The sequence below is a fragment of the Scyliorhinus canicula genome, chromosome 7, assembly GCF_902713615.1.
Source record: "Scyliorhinus canicula chromosome 7, sScyCan1.1, whole genome shotgun sequence".
NCBI classification, from domain to species: domain Eukaryota; kingdom Metazoa; phylum Chordata; class Chondrichthyes; order Carcharhiniformes; family Scyliorhinidae; genus Scyliorhinus; species Scyliorhinus canicula.
In genome coordinates, this window is record NC_052152.1 from 172,442,281 (window position 1) to 172,462,525 (window position 20,245).

General features: G+C 43.2%; 1 protein-coding gene across 5 annotated transcripts in view; it reads left to right on the plus strand.

Moving 5' to 3' along the window:
• The window catches only part of znf512b (zinc finger protein 512B), a 165,865-nt gene that overhangs the window by 67,234 nt on the left and 78,386 nt on the right, over positions 1-20,245 (plus strand). For all 5 annotated transcript variants that reach the window (XM_038803292.1, XM_038803293.1, XM_038803294.1 and 2 more), the window contains exons 3-4: positions 14,907-14,986; positions 17,202-17,330. In XM_038803292.1, coding sequence (XP_038659220.1) covers positions 14,907-14,986; positions 17,202-17,330 — 209 coding nt within the window. The remainder of the gene's footprint in view (positions 1-14,906; positions 14,987-17,201; positions 17,331-20,245) is intronic.

The window sequence follows — 20,245 nt, forward strand, 5'->3', positions numbered from 1 at the left end:
TCCACATTACCACAGACGTCCGTCCACCAAGGTCACCACACCCGCCTGGGAGGCAGTGGCAGCATTAGTGTGTGCCAACTTGCTGCAGAGACAGGGCAACAGTGCCGAAGGAAGATGAATGACCACCTTTGCGAAGCCAGGCTAAGTCTGTCTCCCACGACACCCCTTCACATCGCCATGGTGATCTCTCATCCAGCCACCTCATGGGTTCCTCACATCTATCATCCGGCCCTTTCCCCACATCCCCACACTCCTCAGGCTCACCTCAGTAGCTAATTTGCTCTTCACGCTCCCACTCAAGTCCCACGCATGCCAGACTTCATCACCATCTGAAATGGCAGGACTCCCACCTACACTCTGCCCATCAGTCTCTTTGCAAGATAAATGGCGAGCATAACTTCCGTGAGCCAGGACCTCACGGGTACAGAGGACAAAGTAGGGGGAGCAGACAAAAACGAGAAACCTCAAGACACGCTATTATGTTCCAAGCCTCACATCATTTATCCCCCCTGATGCACAAATGCCATCTCCCTTCCCTTGCAGGGCAATCAGTCGACCAACCAGCACCATCCTCGAGCCCTATGAACACCGCCGAGAAGCTCCAAGGGAGACTTCTTGGAGACCAACATAGAAGAGGCATCACATATGTTACCCCCCCCCCCCCCCAACCCTCCACCAGTACAGGTACTCACACCTTGGTGGGATTAACTAGTAGGCAGGCTTCTGGATCACTCACTGGTGACCAGCTCACAACAGAAGATCCACAGCAGGTGGAGGAAGGAATGACCCAGGGATACGGTACTTGGAGGGATGTTGGAGACCAGAGCTTTGCTGAGCCTCTGGCCGATGATGTGTCCCTGGATCTGATCATCCAAGAGCAGCAGGAACTGCAAAAGTAGAGTCCCAAGCATCAGAAAGGGATGTTAGCCATCCTCCTCGGCTGACAGCAGGAGTTCCATGGTGCAGAGTTTCAACTGCATGATGTTTGCACATGGTGGGAATCCATGAGTGTCAGCCCCAGAGGATGCTGAGGCTTCTGAGTCTCACTCCAGTTGTCCCAAGTCCCATGAGGAGCATAGGGGCCCCCAGCACCCCAAGGGAAGATCATCAGGGAACTCGGGGCCTTCCACCCAGGAAACCCATGGGCTGTCCAGCCTATCTGACAACTCCTGCCCTGTGAGCGAAACACCTCCAGCCCCACACACCAAGGAGGGCAGCACGGAAACAGCCTGAAAGTTGATCTGAAACCTCAAGATGCTGACCTCCATGGGGTCACCAGCCAAGGTCATGTTAGGCAACAGAGTGTGGAAGGCAGCAGGCCGCTTCAACCTCAGCTGTGGATCCTCGGGTGGATCCTGGGGATACACCTAAAGATGTGTCACCATTGTGATCGAGCTGTTATAGCTGTTGCATTAAACATCACTTTGTTCACCTACAGATTCTCCACTCTGTCATTTCATGGCGCCAAGTTGTGCAAACCCCACGCACACTCGGTGCTTGATCCTTGTGGAGTGTGAGAATCACAGCGCTATGTCTCTCCCATCTCCCACACTGATGACTCAATAAAGATGCGCACTACTGCTGGCGTCCCCCCCCCCCCCCGCCCCCCGGAATGCCCCATCCATGGAGGATGGAGGATCTTCAGCATCAACGCTCCGGCCTCTCATGTCTGCCACTCTTTTCCAGTTATGAGGAGGCCCTGGACTGACAAAGTGTTGAGAGGCTTCCCACCTTGGATGTAAGTTGGAGGAAAACACCAAGATCACTGACCTTGGAGGGAGCTTCAGTAGCTGAGATAAGTCATTCAGCACCTCTGAACCCAATGATAAGCCCGTTCATTGGCAGGACGCATTCAGCTCTCTGTCAGGCATATGGCTGAGGATGAGAGAAGCTTCGCTCTGTCCCCAATGCAAGTCATCATCATTCATCTGCGGAGATTGACCAATGGCTTTAGCGCTCTGCCCATGAATGTCGGCACCATCATGAGGATCTTCTAGCGCCACATTAGTGACTTGATGTTAGATCCCATGGTGGGAGAGCTCTTCACTCCCTAGTCCTGGTTGTCCCCAAAACGAGAAGCTATGTGTGTATCCCAGAAGAGCAACAGTTCCAGCCTCCCCCTCCTCTGTCGGGCATTGTTCCTGACTGCGTGCAGCAGTACATCGATGTCGCTGCTGCTGGTCGATAACAATCAATCGAATTGCAAACTTGACTGGCTCCATGATTCTCCAGAATCAGAATCATGAAAGGAAGATGATGGGGGTTCATGACAGCGCCCTGACCCTCGGCTCTCTTTTCCTTCTGGGACATCAACCCATTCGCTTCCCCTTCAACAAGGACCTCCCCACTAAGCGTCTCTCCCCTCCCATTCACTTAATAGCCACATCACCACAGTTGTCCGTCTCAACTCCATCTGGATTGAGCGTTTCCACGTAGCACAGCAGGGTAGCACAGTGGGTAGCACTGTTACTTCACAGCTCCAGGGTCCCAGGTTCGATTCCCAGCTTGCGTCACTGTCTGTGCAGAGTCTGCATGTTCTCCCTGTGTCTGCGTGGGTTTCCTCCGGGTGCTCCGGTTTCCTCCCATAAGTCCCAGAAGACGTGCTGTTAGGTAATTTGGACATTCTGAATTCTCCCTCGGTGTACCCAAACCGGCGCCGGAATGTGGCGATGAGGGGCTTTTCACAGTAACTTCATTGCAGTGCAATGTATGCCTACTTGTGACAATAAAAGATTATTATTATTATTATTGGAGAGTCTCAGTGATACCTAACCCCCAATCACCCCTCGTGACATCACGTCGTGCCCGCTGAATATTCAGTGAGGGAATGGGGGGTTGACTGGAAGTCTTAGGGCGAGTGCTTGTTAATGACATGCTAATGTATTAAAATGAAGTTCCTGGGCTCCCACAACATTTTTCACATTAATCCGTTGGCGAGATGGGTTGAAAATCAGAAATTGTGATTTCGCCGGAGAGAATCACGTTTTTCAATTCTCACTGAATTTTCTGCCTGCGTCGCTATTCTCACTGGTGGCCAACGCGAGATCAAAATCACCCTCGTGTAGTTCTTTCCTTGTGGCATAACCCAGGGAACTAAGCAGAGTAATGCATTTTGTGCTACACAGTACTCCAGTCCTCACAAAGCAGTTGCTTTGTGCAATACCGTGAGAGATCCATCGGTTTGTATATATTGGATTGTTTTGTCACTCATGCTTCAGCTGTCACATTTTCTTTGTCATACTTCATATGAAAACTATGCATAACGCTTGGATCTGATAATGAAATTAAATGTTCATAAAACAGCATCAAACCATTACAGAAGATGTAGGAAATGCATGAGTTTGACATGAAGAAAATGGAGAGATCAATTTCTAATGAGAAGCTACTAACGTTAAAATACCAAATCCAACATATGTGATCAGTAGAATAAATAGGAAAGAAAGCAAAATAAATTCGTCCAAATCTTAACTGATAATGTTTTAGTTACCATCTTGTTAACTTTATTAAGCAGAACAATTACACCTGGAAATAAGAGTTAGAACTTACAAAATATACAAGAAAATGTTTAAACTCGGGTGTGAAATATCACTTTCTGTAATCTTATTTTAATAATAATAATCTTTATTCGTGTCACAAGCATGCTTACATCAACACTACAATATCCCCTTGCTTTGTAAGTTTCCTTGTAAAAAAAACATTTCCACTGGAAACATTTGTCTGTTGTGAGGACCCTGAGCCTCAAATTCACTTGGGTTAGCAGATATTTTCACTTTAGTTGAAGAGACTCAAGAGAATAGCAGGCATCAACCTCTCATATGCACCAATGCCTACAACATTCATTCATATGATTAAGAACAAAACTGGCCATCCGTGGGAGTTATAACCCTCACGAGACCCATGGGGATGATCCGATTAATCTCCCCCAGCCTCGTGGAGTATGAGATCCCCCGCTGAGGAGCCTCCACCCGTCAGTGCGGTAGGAAACTATGGACATTAAAAGCTGGCCCAGGTAGGAGTGGAGCTGCAGAGTAGTCCTGGCTGGGACTGGGACTGCCACTTGTATATACATTATTTTGGTAATAAGCCATTCGCTTTAATTCTCCTTTTCGGACTCCTCTGTGACTACTAAACAGGTTATAACAGTACTATCTGTTATAAGCCTGGCTACTTCAATAGAAAATTACTGAAATGGAAACCTCCAAAAAGCAATTTAAAGTAATTGGAATTTGGGTTATTTTCTAAGGTAACTTGTGTAACACGAACATAATGAGCTTGATTTTACAGCCAGCAGTAAAGCCACAACTTTCTCAAGTAGTATACTTGATCCAAAATAGCCTGTTCCCTAGTTAATTCCTTGACATTCTGTTCTAGGAATCTATCTTGTATATATTCCATGAATTCATTCTCCAAACTATTACTGCAAACTTGGTTTTCCAGTCTATATTTCCCATGATGGCAGTGTTACCTTATGACACTGTTACGACACCCTGGGCGAGTGTGCAGTCAATTCCAGCCCCATAGACCCTGGAGTCCCAACATAAGTGAATTAACCAATAATTTGTGTATTTTCCTGAGACTGTTAACCGTTGACTGCTCCAATGAGTTACAGGCACCAGACTTATAAGTGAAACATGAGAAAAAAATGTTTGTTTATAACAAGAGTAAAAGATGAACATATAACTGAACAATGCTCTACTCCTAATTCCTAAACACCGTCCCACCCTCCACCCAGACACACAAGACAGACAGACACATGGTGGTGGGGCAGGAAAGGCTAAAAAAAAACCAGGGATTAAAAGGTATGAGAGATTTGAGGAGCTTCGCTGCGGGAGGTTGAAGTCTTTGTAGGCGGTGATTTCTTCAGAATGCGAGATATTGCACCATCGGATCTTCAAGCAGGGCAATTCAGGCTGGATTCTCACCTGTGAAATCCCCTCTAGGAATACACTTTAACTTGTGTCGGGTTGAACCTTACCCTTGGAAGATGCACTTCAGGTCTGCTCAGTTTTTGATATGTGATCAGCTTCAGCAGACTCACCAACAGTTTGTCTCAGTTAAATAGAATATCAGAGCAGGAGTTCTCGCGAGGCCTTCGAGTGGTCTGGTAATTTTAATGGGAGCGGAATCCATAAAATTCCCCTTCCCCAGCTCTATCTTCAGACTTTGAATGCTCACTAATTGCTCTGTTTACCTGAAGAGAACTTCCAGCTAAAATTTGAGAGAGAATTTCACGTCTCTGGGAGAGAAACTCAAAAAGATTCTGCATAGTTCTGCAGCGCCAACAAAACTGAAACCAAACACACAGAGAATAACCCAGCAGGGCATTCCAGAAACAAACACCAATCTGCATCGAGGGTCGGCTCAGCCTGGGATTGCAATGGAGTTGATTGGTTGCTAGCCAAGTCCATCAAAATGATATCACAGGCTATGCCACAGAGCAAACTGAATCAAAGGGGTCTGCTGGATCAGTCCAAGTAGCAATTTGCAGCGGGGGGGGGGGGTTTCAGTTGAAAGCCAAAAGTCTGTAATATTGCGTGGGACAGGAATTTTAAAAGAGAAACACGGAACAGACAAGGATTTAACAAGTTTCTTACAACCCACACACCTCTACGTTGCACGCAAAGTTTTTTGCCACTTTCTGCTCTTAGCTCCACCCAAAATGATTCCACATTTTTAAGACTCTTTCTCTTTAGTGTCATTATTTAGGTAACCTTCCAGGGTTACCCCTCCTCCTTTTTCATTTTACCTAACTCTTCTAAACATTAAGTATCCAGGAATATTTAGTTCCTGAACTTGATCACTTTGCCACGATGGGCTGGATTTTACGTAGTCCTATCAGCGGGTTTTGTAGGTGGGTAGGGGCAGATAAAGCCCACTGGGTGGTCTTCATGTACCTGCCTGTCCTCAATTTTCTGAAGTTTTATGAAAGGAATGGGGGTGGTGTAAAGTGGCCGGCCCACCCTTGGTCTATTTTCTTTACAATAACCTTGCAGATGGTGCGGTACATGTTTCACCAGGATTTAGTTAATTCAGGCATAATTTCATCAACGTTTTATTGGTTGCTCAATAAATAAATCACATGCCAAGAGCAGATAGACTGGGAGTTTGTAGTTCACAGTCACAGTGTGCTGCAGTGGTTGGGCACAGTCACACCCTCTTCCATTGAAGGAGGCAGTAATTATGGAATGAATCTGGTCAAACAAATCCTGTCTCATCCAGGCAACACATCCTTGCCTATGAGTATTTCCCTTGTCCAGGGTCTTCCTGGAATAATGGGGATCCATGACTAGGTAATAGTGGCTTGAGGCCATTAAGTGGCCAATTGAATTTTGGAATCAGAGAATCCTACAGTACAGAAGGAGGCCATGTGGTCCATTGAGTCTGCACCGACACTCAAAAACAGCACTCTACCCAGGTCCAGTCCGTCATTCACCCCACCCCACCCCCGTAACCTAACCTGCACATTGCTGGACTATAAGGGCCAATTTAGCATGGCCAATCCACCTAACCTGCACACCTTTGGACAATGGAAGGAAACCGGGACATCTGGATGAAACACACGCAGACACTGGGAGAACGTGCAAACTGTACACAGAGAATCACCCAAGGCTGGAATCGAACCCGGTTCCCTGTCACTGTGAGGCAGCAGTGCTAACCACAGCGCCACCCTACCGCCCATCAATTAATTTAATGGCTGGACTTATTATCTTAGTTGTTGTCACTGTCTGTTCCCAACACACTCTGCTTATTTTCATCCAAAACTGCACTGGAACCATAACAATTCCTTCGCTGTTTTTAATTTTGGAACATGTAAGGTCAGAGATGCTGGAAGCCATCACAAGCAAATTTGAAAGTGGTTTTAACAAAAAACTGAACTAAATTATTATTTTTTAATCTTCTAAAGCATAATGTCATGGGAGTGTTCCTTTAAGAAATGTTTTTGTCTTATCACATGGCTTCAGTGATGTCATTGTGAGGGTGGAGCTGGGCTGTGGCTCTGTGAGTTTTTCTTTCGCTTTGAGTTTGGACTGGTTTGAACTGCACAGATTGAAAGAAGTGTTTCTCTATCTTCATTTTAAAAGCTGTTCCAGACTACTTGGTAACTTAAAAGAGATAATTGCTTTCTGGAAGGAATTCAAATCTGCTGTTTGAAAAGGGGAACAGAGTATCAGTAACAACAGTCTTATACCAGTGAGAGTGCCGTGTGCTGTGCCACGTCTTTGAAAAGGGGTTTCTGGTTTTACTCGGATTTTATTATCAAATTGGAACAAGGGGGAATTCATGAAGGGTTAGACATAGATTACTGTAGCTGTGTGGGGTTTTTATGTTTGTAATTGATAAAAATTCATGCCGTGTGTCTTTATACAAATGTTAACTACGTTCTTAGAATAACACTTGTTTTTTTTGATTAAAAGCGCCTAAGAAGTCTGCTCATCCTAGCCAAATTCAACAAAAGTTACAGGTCAGGTGAACTCCACGATATACTTTGGAGTTTTTTTAAACCCTGGGCCATAACAATAAGCATTTTTTATTTCACAAAAACAGTTTTAGTAACTACATGCAAATGAAGCACCACTGCTTTTGTTCGTTGGTTTATACTTGCATCTGCTGACGAGCTGATTTTAAAAAGGCTGATTTGTAGTAACTTCCAATACATTGCATCATCGTCACTTTCATTCAGCCTTACTGCAGTGTAGCTACTTTTCTCCCTGTGGTCATTGTTAGGTCAGGCTTCAAAAAATCCAAAAGATTTCGTATTATGTGTAATTATGTCTTTAATTAGCAACACTTTGGTGAGGCTTGTGACACAGCAAATTAAGTTAGAAAGCTTGTTTATCCAGAGAGCAAGAATTTGCTTCAAAGAAACCATGTGATACTTGTACAGTACAAAGGGTTTTCTTTTTGTGTAGAGTCACATTTGTTCAAGAGAAGCTGCATATCATACAAAAGATATATATCTTTCTCCTTTTTAGTAACAGTACATATTATTTGCAGCAGCCCCTATATGAAGAGGGGAAGGGACAATATTAAACTGACACCAGATAAATAACACCTTTGGACTGTGGGAGGAAACCGGAGCACCCGGAGGAAACCCACGCAGACACAGGGAGAATGTGCAGACTCTGCACAGACAGTGACCCAAGCCGGGAATCGAACCTGGGACCCTGGATCTGTGAAGCCATAATGCTAACCACTATGCTACCGTACTGCCCACTATGTTATTCTAGTTTAGCTTATGTATTTACATCATTATTACCACCCCATCTCTCTCTTCAAATCTCTGAGTTTATAGATTCAGGTGGTCTGGACATCTTGTAACTCTTCGACTACTGTTGGAGGAATAGTAGGGGCTGTCGTCGCAGATAAGTTCTGTTAATTTGAAGGTTGTTCAGGCATCTGGATATATTTATATACTGTTTTTCCATTCCTTGGTATTGAACCACTCTCTGTAGATTCGGAGTTGTGGTGATAGGTGGTTGTTGTTCTATCTCCTTTCTTGCAGAGTGGTCGAACGTTGTGCTCACCTCCATGACACTTCTTCCTCTTCTTACTTCATCGTGTTGATTGTTGTGATGTCCTTTCCTATTATGAGGATGTGTTTTTTTAGTAAGTTCGCCGTTGCATTTGACTGTGGTAGAGTGTAGAATCTGGGAGGTTGACCAGGAGTATATTAGAAGAACCAAGTCTAGCTGCCCAATGGGAACGGATTCCGTTATTTGCAGGTACGGGACTATGTGAGGAAGCAGGTGACGTCTTTTCCTGATCTGCCGCCCTCGGGACTACAGGACAAGGTGGTGTCGAATGAGGCTGTTGGGGAGGTTAAGGTGTCCGAGATTTACAAGGAGTTAATGGTCTGGGAGGGAGCCCTGATAGGAGAAGTGAAGAGGAAATGAGAGGAGGAGCTGGGGAAAGAAATGGAGACCAGGTTTTGGGAAGAGTCTCTGAGGAGGATGAATGCATGAATGCAGGGGCAGCAGGGTAGCATGGTGGTTAGCATAAATGCTTCACAGCTCCAGGGTCCCAGGTTCGATTCCCGGCTGGGTCACTGTCTGTGTGGAGTCTGCACGTCCTCCCCCTGTGTGCGTGGGTTTCCTCCGGGTGCTCCGGTTTCCTCCCACAGTCCAAAGATGTGCGGGTTAGGTGGATTGGCCATGCTAAATTGCCTGTAGTGTCCTAATAAAAGTAAGGTTAAGGGGGGGGTTGTTGGGTTACGGGTATAGGGTGGATACGTGGGTTTGAGTAGGGTGATCATGGCTCGGCACAACATTGAGGGCCGAAGGGCCTGTTCTGTGCTGTACTGTTCTATGTTCTATGTTCTATGTTCGTCGTGCGCAAGGTAGTTATCCAATTTAAGGTAGTTCATAGGGTGCATATGACGGTAGGCAGGATGAGTAGGTTCTTGGTTCTTTGAGGGGGTGGAAGACAGGTGTGGGCGGTGCGCAGGGAGGCCCACAAACCATGTCCACATATTTTGGGCTTGTCCGAAGCTGAAGGGGTTCCAGCAGGGGTTTCCGGACATAACGTCTGAGGTGCTGAAGTTGTCGGAAGACATGGGAGTCCAGAGGGCGAAAGAGGCCGACGTTTTGGCCTTTGCTTTCCTGGTAGTTCGGAGATGGATTTTGCTGGAGTGAAGGGATTCGGGGCCACCGAAGCCAGGGGTGTGGGTGAGCGACCTGGCAGAGTTCCTGAAGGTGGACAAAATCAACTTCGCCTTAAGAGGAACAATTGAAGGCTTTGCCTGGAGATGGAAGCCATTCGTCAACTTTGTCAAGGAAAATTGAGGTGTCGGGTAGGGGGGAATGGATGGAGGGTTAATGGTATTAAAATGGGGAAGGTAGGCCGGGAGGAGGGGGATGGCAGGCAGGTGGGATATTCAGGTACTTATTTATTTTGTATGAGATTTCTGCGTGTTCTTACTCTTGTGATGGTTTGTGTTTAATGTTTACATAAATGCCTTAATAAAAGTATTACAAAAAAAGAACAACCAAGGCTAAATATAACAAAAGCATGGTTGCTGGTTTCAGCCGCAGATGTGCTGAAAGAGTGGCGGACTCAGGCAATGTTAAGGAGGGCCCTAGGCAGTCTGAGTGAAGCTTCAGATATGTGGTTGGCATTTCATCTCATAGTTAAAAAAAGACATTAAGGTTGTGCACATTCTGGTTCAGTCTCACATTCCTGGCAGGGAGAGGGATGGAGTCAGTAGCTGGGAAGCAGTCCTTGTGGTGGAGACCAAAGGTAATGGTTTTCGTCTTCCCAATAATTAATTGGAGGAAATTTCTGTTCATCTTTAGGACTCTTGCGTGAAATATTGTAATAAGTCTTAATCCTGCTTTTGTTGTCTGCGCTGGCTATCCATTTCAAAGACTACTTGAAAATCGAGTTGAATAAAGCAATGGGCAGATGAAAATTGTGCCATTAAGTTTTACAGAATATAGGACAGTAGTTTTGTTCATACTGCTGTGATGGCTTTCTCAAGGAGCTGACCACTTAGCCCCATACTGCTCTGCATTTTTATCCTCCTTTATAATTTATTCTTCAAGTACTTATCTTCTAAAAGCTGTTATGAATTCCTCACTGGTTGTTTCTTATAGGCCAACCAAGAGCATCTCATAGGGTGGGTGGTGTCGTGGTATATGAATCATAAAATGTTAGTATGCAGATACAGCAAGTGATTAGGAAGGCAAATGTAAAGTTGTTGTTTATTGCAAGGGGAATAGAGTATAAAAGTAGAGAAGTTTTGCTACAGTTGTACAGGGTGCTGGTGAGACCACATCTGGAATACTGTGTAGAGTTTTGATCTTATATACGGAAGATGTGAAATGCATTGATGCAGTTCAGCGATACAAGAGATACATGGGAAGTGGTGAGTTATCATAAGAGGAATAGTTGAACAGACTGAGCCTGTATGCATTGGCGTTTAGCAGAATGAAAGGTGATCTTATTGAAATATATATAGGTTCCTGAGGGGATTTAACAGGGTGGATGCTGATAGGATATTTCTTTGTGGGAGAGACGAGAGCAAGGTTACACAGTTTAAAAATAAGGGGTCTCCCATTTAAGACAAACATGGGAAGAATTTATTCTCTCTGAGGGTCGCGAGTCTTTGGAATTCTATTCACCTGAGGTACATGGGGGCAGAGTCATTCAATTTCTAAAGGCAGAAATAACTAACGAGGCGGTTAAAGGTTATGGGGGTAGACTGAAAGTGGAGTTGAGACCATAATCAGATTAGTCCTAATTTTACTGAATGGTAGAACAGGCTAGAGGACCTGAATGGCCTACTCCTGTTCTTAATTTGTATGCTCGTGTGTATATTCTCTCATTAATATGTGGCCTTCTGTAAGCCACTAAATGAAAAACGATTTTTTGAAATCTTTATTTGTTGTATGCGGAGATGTAGTAGCAGGTAACCCTGTAGGCCTGGTTGAAATGAACATCACTGTTAGTCTTTGGACAGGTACAGTATATTTGATGGTGGAAGAACTAGAGATATATCAGACTTGACTGTCAATATAGGGTGCAGGAATTGTTCAGTTGAAGTTACAAGAAGCACTGGCTGCTTGGCCCAATTATTCAAACTAAGCAAAACGCCCAATTTTAATCAGGCCTTTCTCATACCTATTTGGGTGCAGGGATCATTCTGTGCCCCCATTTTGTGCTACCCAGCAGCATAAATTAATTTCTATCCACGTCCCTTCAATTACCTTGACCATTTCCATCTCAGTCTGCTTTCAAAAGTAGAATTGCATCTTCATCCAATGTTGACACTACATGATTGGATTTATTTAGAGTATAAGAAATACTTTAACATAACCCTATGTGATAATGTTTAATTGTGTGATTGGAGTCTAGACAGAGGTTTTGGAAATTGTCTATTCTCCCAGATTATGCTGCTCGAGTTGCAAGGTTATGACTATTTATAGCAACTTTGCACCGTTGGACCTTGACACAAGTTTGGAGCTTCTCCTCCTTCCAGATCACTTTCACTTCTCAGTCATGCGATCGGACATCATTATTACATCAGCATCATGTAGCTTCTGATGTTTACCCTTTACTTCATAGATAATTGTAAGAAATGCATCATATAGTATTTTAGCAAAAGAACGAAGTAGTTAAAATAAATGCTTTTGTGAAAGAGAAGTTTTATTCAATTATGGTTATTACTAATGTTTCACAATGTACCGATAGACATTTAACAAAGGATTAAATTATATTTATTTTATTTATATTTAATTATATTTATTCGTGCAGAATTTTAATGAAAATAAGTAAAATTATAACACGAAAAGTATTATTTCCTAAATTGCAATGAAAATGTTGGCTTTGGTCAGAGTGTAGGCAAAATTGTTGATAACAATTCAATGCAACAAAGCCTTTGTTGCTATTTTTCCAATCGAGAGCAATTGATGCAGTGTTCACACCCTGCAAAATATGAAATTGGACCCAATAGTCATGTGGAAATTATAGTCCTTCAAGAGAACAGATTGGAGTCCAGGACTAATCTTTGATGTCAGCAATACTCCCTCTGTTTGTACAGATAGCAATTGCCCTCCTGAGATTTCCCTACTTTGCGGATAAGATAGGTATATTACTTGTGACTGGTTAGAACTGATTAATTATAGCTATGCATGAAATGAACTTAGCAGTAATTTAATCATATTCTTAAATACTTGTCCCTCGAGGGGAATTCAATCCCAACAACCAGTAATATAGAATGTACAATATTATAAGTCACTGTCTCCTGTCACTTAATCTGAGCAAGCTTAGCATGTTTAATTGTCAGACTTAATTAAAAAATCATTACACAATTGACTTTTTCTAATGACCTTGAGAGACTCATTGGCCTGTTTTCACACTTCGCACTGCGTAGATATTCTACCAAAAGTAGTTATTTTGTTTATGGATAGTTATGGCCTCAAATGTTTTTTGGAAGATGCATAGGTAATAAACATACATTTCTGCATCTCCAAATTTTTTTTGCACTTTTCAGTACTAAGTGTATTCCTGCTCTTGTGATTTCTTCTATTTTCAAACCTTTTTTTGACTTCATATATTAAAGGGATAGGGAATTACTTATCAGCTTACAGCATTGTAGATCTGAATAACAGTGGCTGGAACATTACTTGGCTCAGTTTAGATAAGATCCAATTTGTTATACATGGATAATAATGAATTTTAATGGCCAACGTCCCTTATTAAATGTAAGAAGTGTGATAGGATGAGACAAATATTGAATGAACCCATGTATAAAATTGGAAACTACACTAAAAAAAATCTCAATTTGAAATTTGGACATCGATTCAAATTCCAGCCTGAGGCTCAAGTCTCCTGAGGCGCTATGATGTAATTGGCTTGATATAGCTCGCCATTTTTTTGCAGCAAATAAAAGTAAAAGACCTATTGTGATTTGGGTTGAATGCATTTTTGGGACAGAGAGGGTTCGAGTTCAGCATCTGTGTTGTGCCTTATTGGGGAGTAACACAAGTGGGATTCATTTTCAATTTGGGCATGGGTGGAAAACTGGTGGTTATGGATCAGTCAGTTGGGAAAAATTGGAGCAAGGGGTATAACAGGTATAATCTGTAACTTCCAGTTTTCTTCCAAAATGAAAATTACCCCCCAGGGCGTCAAATGTGGAACACTGTTCATTGCCTCAATATTGATATTCATCACATTGTAAGACAGAACTCTTTATTGAAAAGAGAATTACCATTACTTTCAATATTTTTTGAATGAACTAATTTCATGATAAGCTGATTAACGCAAGTGCTGATGGCATTGAGAGGATGATTCGAAAGGATTTATGGAACCCATTAGTATGGGGAGCTGTTGTAGTACTTGTAAAGAAGCTGAAATTCAGTTTGAACAGTGTTGTAATATGTATCTATTGTGTATTAAAGCTGCAACTTTAATGTTATGTCACCCACTAACTTGAGTGGGATTCCACCCAGCAATATACAGTTAGTTACATATGGTCTACCTCTCCTGGCCAGCACTTAAAATTGCAATTTGTTGATAGAAGATTGTGTATTACTGGTATGGTGGTAATAGACTATTTAAATTTGAGAGTTATATCCCTTGCACTTGGATTTTCTCCCAATATATCTCAAAAATCCCAGTCGGTTTGCCAATTTGTTTTAAGTTGCAACTGATGCATCCTGAATATAAATATTTCCACTTTTAAAATCTCTTCCTAATGCAAAATATTTTGGTTGGAGTAAAAAGTCTCTTCCTCTGCTATAACACTCTCAGATGCCAGTGTCAGCAAACTGCTCTGTCACAAATCTGATTTTGTTTCTATCCAATATACACACATATGCACTTTCCCACATGAGTCACTAGACAGTAATCACAAGCAGCTGTGGTTATTTTCCCCTCATTCACTTAAATGTTGCACTAGGGTCAGTTGTGCCATTCTTCGAACTGCCCATCTCAGCTGAGATCAATGAACGCAGCACAGGCCAAAATCAAATCTGGAATCTTCTCGCTTTGTGTGGGTGTGTTCCACACAGGGAAGTGCGTTCACCAATTGGATTATTGTCTCAATGTTATTGAACGTTCCAGAAACTAGTCACATGGAACAATTATATAAAAGTTTCAAGATTCTTACTTATCCTGTCAGAGTGGCTTACAGTTCTTTCATTATCAGCAAACTGACCCTATTAATGTATATTTTAGTTTTGCAGAAAACATAGAATCACCTTGTCATATTTTCATTCTAATTAAGTCAGAAAATGAACAAAAGTCTCAAGGTCCAATAATGTGAAAGGATCAGTGGCTGCATCACTAAATCAGCCGACTGAATCTGCCAGTAAATGTCCCCTGGGATGCCAATAAATGTTTCTTGTGCAATGTTTGAAATTAATGAAAAAACTGTTGTCTGAAGATTTTTTTTAATTATCTAGGACATGCTGAAAGTAATAAAGTACAAAGCAGACAGAAAGGAAAACACGAAGCAGAGGACCACGGACTTAAGGAAATTCCAGTAGGTAGTTTGAGCTACATTTGTATTGTAAACCGAAGGAGACACATAAATATTTTGCTCTTTGAGGTTGTTATACTGTAGATATTATACATTAAATTGTATTATTAATGATAATAACGTTTGTATGATGTACGTTTGTATCTATCTTAACTTTACATGTTTTTGCTGAATAATAATTTGTGGTTATAACTTTCAATCAACCAAGATTATGTTTAAACATTGAACATGCTTGCATTGCACCCAGGTGTGCATTATTTTAACACAGGTAGTAATTTAGTTTAAATAAGCGGGCATCTAAAATAAATGGGTTCATATCTGCATAAAAATATAATTGGCAAGCATGTCATAAGGGCATCCCAAAATGTTTGCAAATAGCTTTTGTCTATCATATGTTTTATCCCTTAGTTTGGTCAGATTGATCTTTTAAACCGAGAACACAAATATATGTGTTCTTTAGTTTTAAAGGGCCAATTCATCTGAATTCACGGTCTAGCTGTCAACTGTGCTACAATGTACCATCTACTTTTATTTTGTCCCTAAACGTGATGGAACTATTTCTACATCTTTAATTTATGAAGAGCGCAATCCTCCTCACCCGTGAGTAAGTGATCCCGCCAGCGGGAAAACCAGAGTAGTTCTCGCTGGCGCTAGCCGCGACCCCTTTGTGCCATGCTATAGCAATTCAGCAGAACAGCTTTAAAATAAAAAAGGGAAACACTGCTTTTCTCTTCTGCTGTCCAAAGCAACAAACCAAAACTGAAACCCAAAAACCTAAACCCCCTCTCACCTGACAGCCACAGCCCAGCTCCACCCACAAATGACATCACTGAAGCTGTGCGACAAGTCATGTGGTGAGATAAAACCTTTCTTAACGGGACAGTCACATGACTCCTCTCATTCTCGATCCTGCATTGTTGCCTGAAATAAGCTTGGTGTAATGAGAACAGTGCTCTTCTTCATAGACACAGAAAAGGCAGTGTGGGCAGATGGCTAGACCTGCATATCTTCTTGCAGTAGCCAGTAGAGCTCCCCATTACACTTTTGGTGAAGTGCACTATTCTAATATACATTGCCTTGATTAATTTTCATAGGACCCTGCGAGAATTCTTTTGGAGGAGGATATATCTGATGCACTTTAATATTTCCTCACTTTCCTTTTCTTTATCCAACATCTGCTCCTCCTTCTCCATGGTAATGACACATAAAAGATGCCCATGGGAAATGCCCGCTCCTGCCAAGCTCTCACACTGCATGGTGAATAGGGGGTCAAAACCTCCTGATCTGCGACCACTCCGCAGGAAGTCAGAAGCAAGTCCAACCCCAAAAGAAGAAATACCAAAAGGTTGTTCCCAGCTGGAGAAATTACAGCACAAACCTAAGGAGCATGGGACATAGGAGCAGAAGTAAACTATTCGGCCCATCGAATCTGCTCCGCCATTCAATCAGATCATGACTGACCTGATTTGATAATCCTCAACTCCACATTCCTATTTTATCCCCATAACCCTTGATTTCCTTACTGATTAAAAATCTGTCTATGCACCAGGACCCTCAAGTCCCACTCTGCCGCAGCTGCAGTCTTTCTCCATTGAGATAACATACAGCTTCTTTATTCTTCCTACCAAAGTGAATATCCTACCTGATATTCCATCTGCCAAATTTTTGCCCACTGACTTAAACGGTCCCCAGGTTTAAACTATTAGCTTCCTTCATTCTTAGCCGATCTTGCCAATAGTATCTGAATATTGTTCATTCTAATTCACCCGAATGCATTGTGAACATAAAATCGGAAATGTAAAGTTACAGTGTCACTGGCCCTTATTATAATATGTGATACTTAGGTGTATGGGGAGTATACAACTTGCCAACGGATTGTGGCCAGAGCCAAATTGTACTCAGACATGAAGTGGGGGAATAATTTTGGTTTGGAGAACTGTTAGAAAAGGCTTTTTCACAATTTGCTGTCTATAAAAAACACTTACCCTGATAACATTGCAGCATTGCAGATGTGCCAAAAAATGCTATTGAAATTCAGAACTAATGCAATTAAAGTTACACAATGGGCATAGACTGCATAAAAAAAAGAATAGTGAAGCTACCCAGTGTTTTGCCATTGCTCAGCTTATCTTCATCAAGTTTGAAATACTTCCATTCAGAGGGACTCTGATTATTTTGCACAAAGCTACATTTACTATCAGAACATTTCTGCTTCTAGGCAGGCGTGATGGCGAAATGGAAGGAAGAGTTCAAGGTACATTCTCGAGTTAAATGTCCCAGCTCTGGGTGCTGGCTGGAGTTTCCCAGTATTTACGGATTGAAGTGCCATTACCAGCGTTGTCAGAGCGTAAGTAAGAACTACTTTCTTGTGGTAGAGAATTTGTATAAATAAATTTACTCAGTGTTTAAACAATAATGAATCGGCGATGTGCTAACTTGAATTACATATGGGCTGGATTACAGAAGCTGAAGAGCTAAGGATGAGGTGGCCTTTGAATCTTCACTCTTGAGCATAGATTTTACTGCTGCTGATATTAGCCATCAGATACTTAATGCATTTATGTTACAATCCTTTCATTTATAGTTTGAGACAGCCATTAGCCAATTTCATTTCAAATAGGTTAGCACTTCCATATAATAGAACATAGAGCATAGAACATACAGTGCAGAAGGAGGCCATTCGGCCCATCGAGAGTGCACCGACCCACTTAAGCCCTCACTTCCACCCTATCCCCATAACCCAATAACCTCATCTAACCCTTTTGGTCACTAAGGGAAATTTATCATGGCCAATCCACCTAACCTGCACATCTTTGGACTGTGGGAGGAAACCGGAGCACCCGGAGGAAACCCACGCAGACATGGGGAGAACGTGCAGACTCCGCACAGACAGTGACCCAGCGGGGAATCGAACCTGGGACCCTGTCGCTGTGAAGCCACAATGCTATCGACTTGTGCTGCCCTATTAATATTTGACAGAGGCTGGACTTTCTGCTTCCCCACACCCCGGGGGTTTTTCAGATGCGGCGAGTCATTGGCCGCCGGCAGGACCTTCTGGTCTTGCCGCAGTCCAAGGGTTTTGCATGGCTTGCCCACCAGGGAAACCGCTATGACGTGCTGACTTTAGCGGACAGAAGATCCCGCGGGTTGGAGGGGCCGGATAATCCCACTCAGGGAATTGGTTACAGTATGCCATCAGCATATTTTCTTTTTATTCCCTCCTGCCTGTTCTCTATTGATGCAAACCCTGGTGCATATCTGGTGCATATCTCTATGGGACTCTAGTGAGTCTATGGCTAGGACAAAAAAGGGCATCCTCGACTGGGTTTCCCAGTCTGGTGGAAATGCTGGAGAGCTGAGGCAATTGGTGTCTACTGTGGATACAAAGTATGAAAATAAGATTGAAATTTATCTCATTAATGATTTGCCAAAGCCTAGTCTCTTGACTAGCCAGGAAGAATTTCAACTCAACTCAGATGCCTTTTCTGCATCCAGGAGAGTGCGTTGGTGCTACCTGAAGAGACAATCCGCCAGCTGCATTTTCTGGCGCGGCATGCCCCTGCCGGCAGCGGGATTCTCTGTTCCTGCAGCCAGGGAATGGGATTTCCCATTATGGCCACACCATGCCATCTGGAAACCCGCGGGCATGGTGTGCATACGGCAGACTGGAGGATCCCGCCGACGGAGAATTCTGCTGCCCATATTTTCCTCAGGGCATCCCCATGACGTATGTTTAGTCAGCGCCGACTGGCCCAAAGATGATTGGATTGGATTGGATTGGATTGGATTTGTTTATTGTCACGTGTACCGAGGTACAGTGAAAAGTATTTTTCTGCAAGCAGCTCAACAGATCATTCAGTACATGGAAGAAAACAAAATTCAAGAAAATACATGAGAATACATAATAGGGCAACACAAGATATACAATGTAACTACATAAGCATTGGCATCGGTTGAAGCATACAGGGTGTAGTGTTAATGAGGTCAGTCAATAAGAGGGTCATTTAGGAGTCTGGTGACAGTGGGGAAGAAGCTGTTTTTGAGTCTGTTCGTGCGTGTTCTCAGATTTCTGAATCTCCTGCCCGATGGAAGAAGTTGGAAAAGTGAGTAAGCCGGGTGGGAGGCATCCTTGATTATGCTGCCCGCTTACATCTGCTCTGGAGGCTAATGTTTTAGCAACAGTTTATAGTTGGCATTGAGAAGGAATGTAGATCTATATTATGAGTTTTCAGCGTCATACTTACCTGTCTTATGTACCAGTGCCATTGACCTGGAAAGTAACAGGACCAGGTTATGTAGATGGAGTAGGAGAGGTGGAGTTTCAACAGGAACATTGCGTGCAGCTTTCACCTTGACGGGTTCCAAATCTGGAAGTCAGCCTGAATGAAGCACTTGGCTTCCAGTCAGGAAGAGAAGTCTCTGGTACATGCTGCAGGACCAGGTAGGTCCGATTCCTGGACCTGTGTCCAAACTCTGAGCGGGGCCTGTTACCCAATGCTAGTAGGGGAGTGGAGTGTCTGATCCCCGGGTAGGGAGGGTGGTATCTGGATAACGGTGAGGGGGATGTCTAATTCATGGCCCGAGATTTGTGGCCAATTGAAATGAAAATCGCTTTATTGTCACGAGTAGGCTTCAATGAAGTTACTGTGAAAAGCCCCTAGTCGCCACATTCCGGCGCCTGTCCAGGGAAGCTGGTACGGGAATCGAACCATGCTGCTGGCCTGCTTGGTCTGCTTTAAAAGCCAGCTCTTTAGCCCAGTGAGCTAAACCAGCCCCAATTCAGGTAGTGTATGTGGCGGGGGGGGGGTCACTGATCCTATCTCTGATGCAGAAGTGGATCGAGATTTCGGTATGGGGGAGGGGATGGTTCTTTGTATGGAGTGAGACGATGATGGAGGGAAGGTGCATGGCTGAAAGGACATCACATCTGCTCCTCCTGAGTCACAGGGTGTGCTGCAGTGACAATTATCTTCTTCTCAAACTTGCCCTCATCTCGCTTCAGCAGCTGGGTTTCCTGAAGCTGAGAAACTTGGCATAGAACTTTAAAACGGGCGAAATCAGAGACAGCCAACCGAATTAAAATTTCTTCTGGAAGTGATTTGCTGACCTGCTCTTTGTCCTCCTTCTGTTAAACCCATAAGCGAGTAGGTTGGAAAGAGTTTGGGTGGGATTTGAGTTTTTTTTAGCTTTGAATATCTGTCCCAATCCCAATTCACCTGTTTTTGGATGTTAAAAGCCAATTTCATTGTGGCTGCCTTGACA